Here is a 12714-nt window from a genome sequence, read left to right as displayed (position 1 = left end):
AAGCCAACAAGATAAATTTGGTGACACTAAAATTTGCCAAATTCACAACAATCATGTTCTATACATCATAGAAAACCAAAGTAAGTTTGTGAAACATAATAATGACACACAGTTGTGCTTTTATGTACAGTTTCCTTTACAGAGCGTTAGAGACCTTTTAGATGTGTGTAATTAAATGATGACCCCCTTCATCACATACCACATAATGAAGACCTTTTCACTGCAGGTTGTTGTAGTAAAAGGAGAAAATTGGCTTTTGCCAGCAGGGTGGACAGAAGCCAAGATAGTGTCTGATTGGTATGCACACAGTGCCTCACTCTGACCACGGTGACATCAAAGACAAATGACTAATTCAGTCGCAAACAATTTGTTATTGATGAGTCAGCTTTTCAAAGAGAGGAGACAGAGTCTGAGAGGGAGAGAAGGAACGTTTGATTCTCATGAAGGGTTTAGGTGAAGGTGTGGTGTCCGGCTTTCATCTGCCCACCATCAAACATGGACTTTTCATCCCAGTAAAAGCCAACACGAGAATCCTAAACAGAGTGGCATACATAACATTATCAAAGTCTGCACTAAAGTAACAGTACAAAGTAATACTCCAAAAAGCGAGCCAGCAAAAAGTTGACAGCAGCAAAAACAAACAAAAAAATATTCTCATGACCTGAAGAGGTCAAAAGAAATGCAGCGGCCTTCATCAGGGAACGATTTTTCTACCTGACACCGACAGCAAAGCCATGACTGAGCAATAACTAAGCACCACTCAGCCGGTTGGTCTCTGAACCAAGTGTCAGCCCTTAGGTGCTAATTATAGCAGATCCATGACATGCATGATAACTAATAAGAGCTCAGCACAGGGCTTCAGAATCAGATACAGTCATATGCCACAACTGTGTACATATACAGATGTACACCAGAAGACTTCCAGACAAAATAAAAGGACGAGCACATCAGTTACTCTGTATTTGTGAAGATTTTTTATTAGCTGTGAGAAAGAGCAACATATTGGAATAGAATTGTGAATGCTTGTCATATCTTAGCTATTGTAATTGATATCCGTCTGCACAAAGCCGTTTGTGATGACAAATAGAGTGATGTCTGGTTTCAGAAACAAAAAAAGTTCCATTCTTTTTCTCCACAGAGAAACTGATTTTTAACCATTCTGTGTAAATATTTCAAGGGAGACTTACCTCAAAAGATATAAGGTTATTAATCAATGGTATTATATATGTATGTTTTTTTTAAGCCATCACACAAAAAAAATAAATAAATAAATACAATCAGAGGATATTCATTTTCAAATTGAATTGGTTCATTTAAAAGTAGCCACTTCAAGCTTTCTATAGGTATATTTCTCATGTCTCTGAGTAAAATATTTGCTGAACTTTGGTTCATTTTTATGACGTGTTTCAGAGAGAAGTTCATGGAGACCGAGACGGCAGAAAGCTCACCCTGTTTGTTTTGTTTATTTTACAAAAGCACAGTGTTTTGCACAATGAATTGTCAGTGTACACAAATAAAAGTAGACCCTTTACGGATTCGATTGATTTTAGTCTTATCTGTATCTGAGTATTTTAGGTTCTTTTCTCTGTTATAAGAAAAAACTGCAAGTGAACATGCTGGCACACAGAGGGTTAAAGACGCTGCATTAAATTTTATCTTTAGATGATAAATTTAGATTTCAAATTCAATATTGATTTCAGAACTGTTGAAATTATTTACAGTATGTAACGCAAGTAAGTAACTGTAATTAAATTACCTAAAATTAACAGTAATCCATTACTTTACTTTTTCAGTGGATAAGTAATTACATTACTTAATTACAGTAACGCATTACTTAGTAACTCGTTACAACCAACACACAAATATTGTTGTCCATCTCAAAGTTGGTTGGTTTGTTTTTTGGCATTAAACTCTGTTTTGAAATCTCTATTGAGAAAATGAATAGGAAAAGAAATACTTCTGTAACAACACTGCTAAAAGGTCACATAGATTCACTTACACATAATGCTACACAACGTCTGAGAGTTAGATGGACAGCTGTATATTGGTCTGCTGTGAGACAAAGATTTCTTTACACATTACCAGGCAACAACAAGATTCACGTTACAATATAAAGAGAATTTTAAAACAGTAAGTACACAAGATATCCCTGACAATATATACTGTGGTCAGGGATATGTTTTAGTTTTATGCTTCAGGAACCAAAACAAATAAATAAATAATAATGCACTTTATTTGTTTTATTCTCATGCTCAAACAATAATAAAATCGGATATATCCACTGGGCACCTACTTTTTTTTATTAGTTTTACCTTTTCGATTTATATAAGAGAACATTTTATATAGCCTGAATACAGTCTAAACATTAAGATTAATGATGCTGGTTAAAAACAAACAAAAAAAAATCACCAGCTCACTTTAGTTTCTCTCAGTGAATTTGGCATTAAAGTGTTTTCAAATTTGCGTAAAGTCTTTCAAATAAACACTGACACCACAGTGCTTGCAGGAGCGGTGACATGCCAAACTTTCAGAGCCTTTGTTTAAACACATGGGTTTTGTTTCTTTCCTCTTAACACTGCGTCACCATTTCATTCTCTTGTCACCACCAAAGGTGCGAGTCCCAGGCCATCTGATGTTTTCCAGCACAGAAGCCGGTCCTTAGGGACTCTGGGTAATGTAGTAAACAACACTCGGCAGCTTTCAGCTCGGCTCGCTGCAGCCCTTTAAGAAGCCTCTGTGGACGCTGCTGCTCCAAAATAGAGGAAACACATACGGATAAACAGCCTTCAAACAATGCTTCAAACTCCACATGAAAGACGACACAGAAACACGCTGCGCTCACCTGCCTGCCATTACTCCTCCATCTGCTGTTTCTTTACCAACTACTCTGCGATTCCTTTAAACAAACCAAATCTCTCCCAGAGTCGTTGCTGGAGTGCAGAATGAGATATCACAAAACGACGGCTTCTCATCACTCTGGGGGTTGTATTAACAAGCACCTGGCTGAGGGGAGCCATATTTATAGAAAGCTTTGCTATGGGAAAGTTGGAAAAACACAAAGTTTGATGTGCTCCCGGGTTTTCGTTCATTAAACATGCTGCTGTACAACCACTAAGCACAACAATTCACAGCTCAGCACTGGCTAAATTAAAGCGAGACGCTGCAGCATCTCAGGCGTAATGATCTGCGATCTGCTTCCTCCGAGACACGTCAGTTTGAATCAGTTGTGGCATTATTTCTCATTTATTATTTTATTTTTCTTTATTACCTGACACAGATCAGTTCTAATAAATCTGGCGAATGGAACGAGAGCAGCTATGGAACATCATCAACAAACTGCTTTAGTCAGACAATAAACACAGGAAGAGTGTTACTGCATGCATAATTCACTTATTGGAATGATCAATAAAAGCAAATATCACTCTATGGTGAAGCGCTTCAGAGTTTGACTCAAAAAATCTGACCCATAAAGGGGATAGTTCACCCAAAAATGTAAATTCTGTCATCATTTACTCACCTTCAAGAGTTTCTTTCTAACCAAACAGTTATGGTCCCAACTGACTTCTACAGTAAGGATAAAAAAATATATATATTATGGAAGTCAATAGGGACCATCAACTGTTCGGTTACCCACATTCTTCAAAATATATTATTTTGTGTTCAGCAGAAGAAACACATTCATACAGGTTTGAAACAACTTGAGAGTGAGTAAATGATGACAGAACTCTGTCTCTTTTAAAAGAACGTCTCAGGTTACTTATGTAACCATGGTTCCCTGAGTAGGGAACGAGACACTGCGTCCTCTAGGGGTCGCTATGGGGGGAACGCCTCGTCGTGACCCGTGTCTGAAGCATACATTGAAAAAACACCAACTTGTTGGCCGGCGACAGCCATGACGTCACTACCGGTGCGACTATAGTATAAATAGGCGACGGGAGCTACACATCATTCACTTCTTCGTCTGAAGCTTGCGTCCGAAGCATGGCAGGAAACCTATAGGATGCTGTGTCTCGTTCCCTATTCAGGGAACCATGGTTATATACGTAACCTGAGACGTTCCCTTTCAAGGAAACTTCTCCCGGCGCCTATTTATACTATAGTCGCACCGGTAGTGACGTCATGGCTGTCGCCGGCCAACAAGTTGGTGTTTTTACAATGTATGCTTCAGACACGGGTCACGACGAGGCGTTCCAGAGATTGTATATTATACTCACCTTTATATATTGAACATTAATAAATAAATATTTAAATATTTAAAATAAATAAATATATTTAAATATTATATGTATTTATGTATAATTTATAATGTATAATTTATATAAGTTATTATACAAAATATAAATTTTATTACCAAATATATAAAAATAAATAGCTTAGTTTCAGTAAAAATTGCGTTTGGTCTCGTCTTTATTTTTTTGTTTTCATTTAAATGTTTTAGTTTTGAAATGTTGTTGTATGCATTTGTCATTTTTATTTAATTTCTTTTATTTTCTTAAATGTGTGTATATATATAGTATTTATAGAGTTTTAGCTTTTAGTTTTAATTACTTTTTCTTATTTGTAAGTCGCTTTGGATAAAAGTGTCTGCTAAATGATTAAAAGTAAAAGTAAAGTAAAAGTAATTTGTCTTCTTTTATCAAGTTATAGCAGGCTTTCATAGAACAGTATGAGACTCTTTCACCTCAAAGGACCAAGGGCAATCTGATTTCCTCTTTAAAGCTGAAACCACTATTTATTCTTCTCTATCTTCCTTATTAATATCTAGATCTATCAGTGAGCAAACAAACGACCATTAGATGGCAACATTGTTTATCTCCAATCAGTCTTAGAAGATCTGGTACGAAAAAAATCTGTTCTACTGAGTAACTATACAGATCTAATGACTGTTTAAATGCAAATTAAGTGCAATCGACTTTTGCCTGAACTTTAAGAAATTACAAACTGACTATAAGTGTAAAGGCACCCTACAGCTAATGACTAGCCAGATGCGGATGCAGTTATACACTAGTTCCCATAAAGCAGAAGATATAGTGTTCAATAGGAAGCAGCGCAGAGGCAAAGTCATTGGTTACAAGATCAATTGAAGCTCAGGAGGTGGAATCCTTAAGATCTGTAAAGCGAGGGGAGTTAAACCCCATTAAAATGCAGCTGTCATTAAGTTCCACTGAGTTAGACTATTTATGAGGCAGCACCATGCTTCAGTAATTGTACACCCCGCAGAAACCTCCCCCTGCTAATTCATATAGCATTAAGCCATTTCTATACCACTGACTAATTCCTCTGACTATCACCATATGCATCATCTCTACTTGTGGTTGTCTTCCAGGGCGTTTCAAAAGAGCAGGGATTTTTAGGGGGTCACAAAGGAGTTTTGGGGGGTCTATGGGAAAGAAAAACAGTATAAAACAACAACAACAACTAATAACTAATTAAAAATCATTAGATTAAAGAATAAAAACATTTAATCAAATTAAAGAATAAATACATTTAATCAAAAAAAAAAAAAAAATTACCCAATATTTAGGATGCTTTGCCATCCTGTTTAGTTTTTAGCAAAACAACATGCTAACACCAAATTCTATTGAAATCAGTAGTCTTGTGTGTGCCTATGTACAGTGTTCCAAATTAGTCACTTGATGTTCCATTGCAGTTAAAATGTTGCCTTAGAAACTGCCAATGTAGGCAGCAGGCAGTTCATTAGGTTTTGGAGACCATGTAACTCCTTAAACAACTCCCAAAACACTTAATGGGAAAAAGGGGTAAAAACAACGAGTAAAGGAGTGACAAAGTGAAAGGAATAGCAAGAGATACAATAACATCAACAGGCTTTTACTACAAGAAAAAAACAACAAAAAAAGTTTATATTTCTGCACTTTCAGCCACCATAAAATAACACTCTCCTCATTAGGTCTAAATGAGCTAAAGAGACAAATATCACCTGTCCTGTTTATTCATATAGTCTGTCATTCATCTAGTGATCTATTTTTATAGCATGCCACCACTGCAGTTTACTTTACTGAGCTAGCAAGATTCAGTCCTGGCCAGAAGCACCAGAACTACAACAATAGAGAAATTAGATAAAAAAAAAATATTGGTGCTTGCTAAACCTCACAGTGGTTTTTGAGGAGAAAATGGAAGACTCCCCCCAAAAAATTTCCACTTTGTCTGAATAGTCTTATTTATACTTTGCAGGGGCATTACTTGTGTTTTTAGCTGAATGCTAAATAAGCATTAAATAACTTATTAGCATTATGGTAATGGATTGTAGACAGGCTATAAGAACTGCTAAAGTGGGGCTTTTAAAAACACTCTCAGCATGTGAAAAGAGGTGTTGGGTTGTTCTCTCAGTGTCGCCGAGACAACATCTGTAAAGAGCAAAAACAGAAGCGTTCATTTCCCATATGAGTCTTTTTAGATTCATTACCTTCCATGTGCAAATCCCATTGTTGAAATTAGACACCCTTCCACTTCATTGGCTTTTCTACTTAAATGAATATTCATATACATTTTTCCTACTGGGTTGAGAGCCTATTCTGCAATTAAATTAAAGGTCTTAATGGTCAAAGACCAATTTGAGAAGTAGTAGTGCTCAGACTTTTACTACACTGGCCGCAGTGGCCTGGTCTCAAATAATTATCCAGTTTTTAACAGCATTTGTGCTATAATGTTGATTACCTATTGCAAAATATAATTTTGACTCATCTGTCTTTCCTTAAAAAAAGCAAAAATTGAGGTTATAGTATGGAACTTAAAATCAAAGTGAATGGGGTCAAATTTTGATAAAAAGCTTATAATTTTATAAAAAGTACTTACAGTAACTCTTCGATTAAAACATTATTTGAACTGTAAAACTGTGTACACTCTTGTTTCAAACAACCCAGCATTTTTTAGAGTGTACATAATCATTTTTACTATTTTAGTGTTTATGACATTGCATTGTAATGGCAATAAAGTTGTAAAATTGGATATAACTTCACACAAAACGTATGCAACATTTTTAGAATACCCTTAAATTAACACTCATTGTTTACCTTTTGTGTCTATACTACTAAAACAGTAAGTATTTTAACATTTACATATTGACCCCATCAATTTCCATTGTTAAGTGGCTTATTGTAACCTATATTTTTGCTTTTTTAATGAATAGGAGAGACAAGCGGAAATAGTTTTTGTGGTAGTCAACATGATGCCACAAATGCTGTTGATTGGGCTTAACTTGTACTGAACTTAGAAAATTCCTGCATCTTCCATCAAGCATCCAATTACATAATACCTTCTTCCTCTCCTCTTTAGGCATACTAAACAATACAGTATTTAGCAAATACTGTATTCTGCATAAACAGAATTCAATTCAATTTAGTGATCATACATGAATAAGTACACATGGGATGTTCAGTAGCTAGTCGAATGGTGGGCAGTTGCCCAAAAGTCAATCTGTCGAGTAAAATTACTGCAGCCTGGCAGTAAGTTTAGCACCACTCTCTATTTTCACCAGACACAATGCAATGTTCCCTTTTAAAAAAGTGAAAAGGAATCCCAAAGAAGCTAAAGAGATTTCAGGATTAACATAGAATTTAGAGCTAAATCCTTTAGCATTTCAAAATGTGCACTGCATGTCAACTGCAGGCCAAAGAGGCATCCCTCTGTGCACATTATTAAATTGAGTAGTAATGGCAAAGTTGAAACAATATAAAGAAAGCCAGAATTGGGGAACCGGGCCTGCTTTTGTGCATGCAAAAAGCTCTACGAGCACACCCCATCAAGATTGTATTTGAAAAAAAAAAAAAAAGTCTAGAAAGCTTTTGTCTTTGAAAGCTTTTGTGTGAGAAGTAGAGAACTTGCCTGCATGCAATGAGAGCTGGGCATGAGTAATAGTGTGGAGTGGCTGGTGGTCCAAATACATTACCTCCAATTTTCATACTATTACACAAAAAGCTATTCTTCAACCCAAAAAGACGTGATTTCACCCTCAGTAGTAAGATATTTTGTGTTCAGCTGCACAGTGGAACTGTGCATATGCCAGCCACTTCATTTAAGATTCCAATTACAGGGTATTCTGCTATGTGCTTGTGCATGCTGTCTTAGTTTTTCTCTTTTCCAACTTCTGACAGCCAATTTCAGTTGGCTTCATATTCTTTCCAGTTATATTTCATGTGCTGTAGTCTGCACTTTGAATTCACAAAGCAGGCAACATTTGCCATGTCACAAATTAAGCTGAAAGCGGTTTGCCTTGAGTACTGAATGTATTCACCACTAAAGCTTTATATACTTCAACAGGTCAAATAATTATTAAATAGATGAGCTTCCTCAAAGGAAATGAATCAGCTTTATCAAAAGCATTTCAGGCAGTCACGGGAGGAATCTTCCAAAACCTCCATTAAGGTAATATACCTAAGTCAGAATTTAATCCACTTAAACGTGGAGTAATTAGACTGAATAATTAAAATGATTAATAAATAATTGAAATGGCCCTTCAAAAAATAATTTCCAGACAGAATCTTAAGTAGAGTGTGGAGCAAGCCGCCTAAGCATTTCTACACCGCTTTTCTTATTTGCTATCTTATTGACAGCAATCTTTCTTTTGAAAACCATGTTTCTAGCATTTGTATTTCCATCATTTTTCCATCTTAAAAATAAATCGAAATTACGACCTATGCTCTCAGTGTCAAAAACAGAAACGTTAATTAATGCGTTCATGACCTCAAGGTTAGATTATTGTAATGCTTTATTGGGTGGTTGCTCTGCGTACTTAATAAACGAACTCCAGCTGGTCCAAAATGCAGCAGCTAGAGTTTTTACTAAAACCAGGAAGTATGACCATATTAGCCTGGTTCTGTCAACTCTGCACTGGCTCCCTATTAAACATAATGTACATTTTAAAATCTTGCTAATTACTTATAAAGCCCTAAATGGTTTAGCTCCTCAATACTTGAGCGAGCTCTTATCGCATGATAATCCTTCACGTCCGCTGCAATCTCAAAACTCTGGCCATTTGATAATACCTAAAATATCAAAATCAACTGCTGGCGGCAGATCCTTTTCCTATTTAGCGCCCAAACTCTGGAACAATCTACCTAGCATTGTTTGGGAGGCAGACACACTCTTGTCAGTTTAAATCTAGATTAAAGACCCATCTCTTTAACCTGGCATACACATAACACACTATCACATTTCTATAATTCAAATCCGTTAAAGGATTGTAAGGCTGCATTAATTAGGACAACCGGAACCGGGAACACTTCCCATAACACCCAATGTACTTGCTACATCGTAAGAAGAATGGCATCTATGCTAATATTAGTAGATATTATTATTAGTAGATAATATTTGCACAGACACTATTGAAAGAGAGCTGAACTGGATGATGACATAACTGAATCATCAATGAACTGATTTTAGCTGTGAAAATGCCTGTTTGTATAGTCTTCTTGCATTATTGACCAACTATTTTCCCGTTTGCCACTGTAAAGCTTCTTTGACACAATCTATATTGTATAAAGTGCTATATAAATAAAGGTGACTTGACTTGGGTAATATGAACAAGAAAATACTATTTTGTGCATTTAAGTGGATAGAATGCGTTTTTGTTTGGCCCATGAAGATTTTTAATGTGCCCAAAATATACATACACTGAAAAAATTTGGTGTAGAATTTACTTTAAACAATTTTCACACAAAAAATGCTAGTAAATTCAAAATCTGCTGGTAAAGTTCACAAAAAAAGGCAAGTAACACTGAATTACTTTGAAATTTGGAAGTAGAAAGACTACTTCCAAAAATTATTCTTTACAGTGTACTAAGTATAAAAATTACAGCAAATTCTTGTTTGCAATCCATTTTAAAAATAGGGGGCATGGCTTGATTTTATCCATCTAAAATTTACTGGATGGATTGAATGTGATTTTGCTAAAACATTTACTAATTAGTAATTAAGGTGTTCGCTAGCATTATCCAACAGTGGCCTAAATGATGTCGACAAAACAGAAAAGTTATTTTAGAAGAAGAGAAACTTGATTCAAAATTATGAAGAATATTTTAAATAACAAGCAAAGATTAACCGCTAGCAATATTATCAAAAACATCCATTTATAAATAGGGTCAATTTGATTTCACATTGGTTTTAAAAGGCAGAGAAGACAAAAACAGAGAGCTTCCATTTAATTGAACAGCTGTAGATAAGTGAGATCCTGTCTTTTATCACAATGGCAGCTCAGCTTTGACCTTCTGCAGTAATACAGTCTGCTTCTCTATTAAAGTCTGATTATATTACCTGTAGCCAAAGGAGCTGCTAACACAAGCACCTTTGAGCTGACCTGAGATAAAATTTATGGTGGGAGTTCACCTCACACAGAGACTGAGGAGCGAGATGGATTTTTCACATCTCAGCGCTCTCTGTAGGTTCTTGGCATCATCTGACTAACTCTTGTGCCGTCTTAATTACAGATGACTGCCGGGCAATAGCCAACACGTGATTTACACCTTAAACCACAGACTTTTTGCTAGCATGATAATTAATGTGGCTATATACAGCCCGCTTGAGTACCCAATATTGATCCACACAAAATAAACATGCATTCAGTCCAAATACTGCCATCATGCACCATTTTTTTTTTCAAGGGCACCAGTGTTAGTTTCTTGGCACCACAGGCAAGAAAAAAAATTATTTCATTATATAAGAGTAATATTTTTATATAAGGGATAGTCTAACGGTACAGTTTTGTTTAGCATTAATTAATACACAATATCTATTTTAAAATTCCCACAAAATCTCAATACTTCTTCATTCTTGCATAAATACAGACATATAAAAGCAGTGTAAAAAAAGAGAAACCCTACTATACCATATACATTCATTATGCCTCATATGTTCTGAGTTAATAAAATATCTAATGTTATCAATCCAAAGATCATCTAAAAAAAAGTGTAGTGTCACTATCCTTACAAAAATTTACATGGGCAGTACCATGGTTCAGTGGTTGTATATAACAAAGTATTAAATTATTTCCATATTCACTACAAGGTACTTTAAATACAACACTATTGTACACACTATTGTAACAAGTCCTGCAAAAACATGACAAGACCCTGATACCGTTTGGACATTTTTGTTAATGTATATTTGAGTGTGTAAAAGGAAAAGAGAGAGAAGTAGGGTTTGCACATACCTTTAATCCGTAAACTCTCTGAGATCCCATCCTGCTGGAACAAGAACAGAGAGAAAAACAATACTTACAATACATTCAACAATACATTCACAGTATAGTATGTCAATAGAGTCCTGGCCACAGACATCCACATACTGGATATTGGATGGCTTACATACTCCAAATACATCTTATTGCTGTTTTACTTCTAGAGAAAATTACATTATTAAATGAATAATGTAAATTTAAATGACTGCTGCTCCTTTCTTTCTTTAAAAGTTTGTTATACATAATTCCTATGCCATATTGCCATAGCAAAGTCTAAATATTCATTCAAAATGTTGGTGCTTGAATTATTTGTCAGTATGCGTTAAATGATTCATTCATTCAGACCAGCCAGCATACAGCACTCTCTCAACGAGTCTATTTCTAAAGGTTAAAGGATGCCGTATTCCACCATTAAAGAGACATATGGGAAATGTTAATGTTAGCTGTAATTTTGCTTCTAAGGAAGAAATACAACAGTGTCATAGGATGAAAAATAAAAGCAAATGTGTAACAAAACTCTAAACCAGAAGCTCAAAAGTAATAGCCGACCCAAAAATGAAAACATGGTCATCATTTTCATGTCATTCTGACCCTGTTTTGCAACATGAGATGAAAACTTCCAAGCTACTCTTTTTACAGTGAAAGTCGATGTGTATATAAAGTGTTATTCACTGCCACTAAGTGACATATGCAGAACTACTGCTTTAAAATTGTTCATGAATTACAGTGTCTATAAGGACAAACGATGGCTAAATAAACTTTTGTTGTACTGTAATTAGTAAATATATCAGTAACTGGTCTTGGTATAAAGAGATTAACAAGATGTCTTGGATATAGAAGGATTTTTCATTTAAGATGGATAATTGGTGAGGATTTTAATTTCGAGTGATAACCATGAAGCAGCAAATTACAGGCTTTCTCTCTGTTTTCCAAAGACTTTGAAGCCATTTGTCCAATCTGTCCAAAATGCAAACAAACTTGCTGCAAGCCACTCCCCTTCCTGTGCCAGTCTTGGAGACAGTGGGCGAATTCCAAATGGAAGTGAGCATCCCTATGCCCTACTCCCTTCGAAGGGCAGAGCACTTGAAGTGTGTTCTTTGAAGGGTGCAGGGCATTACTGTCTCGTATAAGCGTTTGGAACTCCCTTGGCGAAGGGAATGACTGACCAAATGTTACCCTGACAACGCTGCGTGTGCGCGTGCACTCCATCAGTTGTTGCAAATAAATCTTTCTTCTTATTATTTTATTCAAATATTGTCACATTTTTTCTTATTTACTATTAAATGTTTTCAAACTAAACTTGCTTAAACTTGCTCACACTACCGTCTTAAATCATATTTCTATCACTGATGAAAAATATTTTGTCTTACATTAAAATAGACAAATTGAATTAGCCTATTCTATTTACGTTTATATGTGAACTCAAAATCAACCCCAACTTTGCTTTAAAAAGCATCACAAGATCTTTATTATTATTATTAGGGCTTCATGTTAATGTTAATTTAATGTTTATGCTAAAAAAA

At 35.4% G+C, this 12714-nt stretch overlaps 1 protein-coding gene across 2 annotated transcripts in view; it reads right to left on the bottom strand.

The window, feature by feature from the left end:
* Positions 1-12714, bottom strand: part of LOC107741087 (follistatin-related protein 5-like) — a 117870-nt gene that overhangs the window by 80482 nt on the left and 24674 nt on the right. The window contains exon 3 of one of the 2 annotated variants that reach the window (XM_016553683.1): positions 11165-11198. In XM_016553683.1, coding sequence (XP_016409169.1) covers positions 11165-11198 — 34 coding nt within the window. The remainder of the gene's footprint in view (positions 1-11164; positions 11199-12714) is intronic. The other variant, XM_016553689.1, reaches the window with a different exon arrangement.

Source organism: Sinocyclocheilus rhinocerous, unplaced genomic scaffold (genome assembly GCF_001515625.1).
Source record: "Sinocyclocheilus rhinocerous isolate Xijiao unplaced genomic scaffold, SAMN03320098_v1.1 scaffold431, whole genome shotgun sequence".
In the NCBI taxonomy this organism is placed as follows: Eukaryota; Metazoa; Chordata; class Actinopteri; order Cypriniformes; family Cyprinidae; genus Sinocyclocheilus; species Sinocyclocheilus rhinocerous.
The sequence above is the reverse complement of the archived record's forward strand: the minus strand, read 5'-3'. Positions and strand labels throughout refer to the sequence as shown.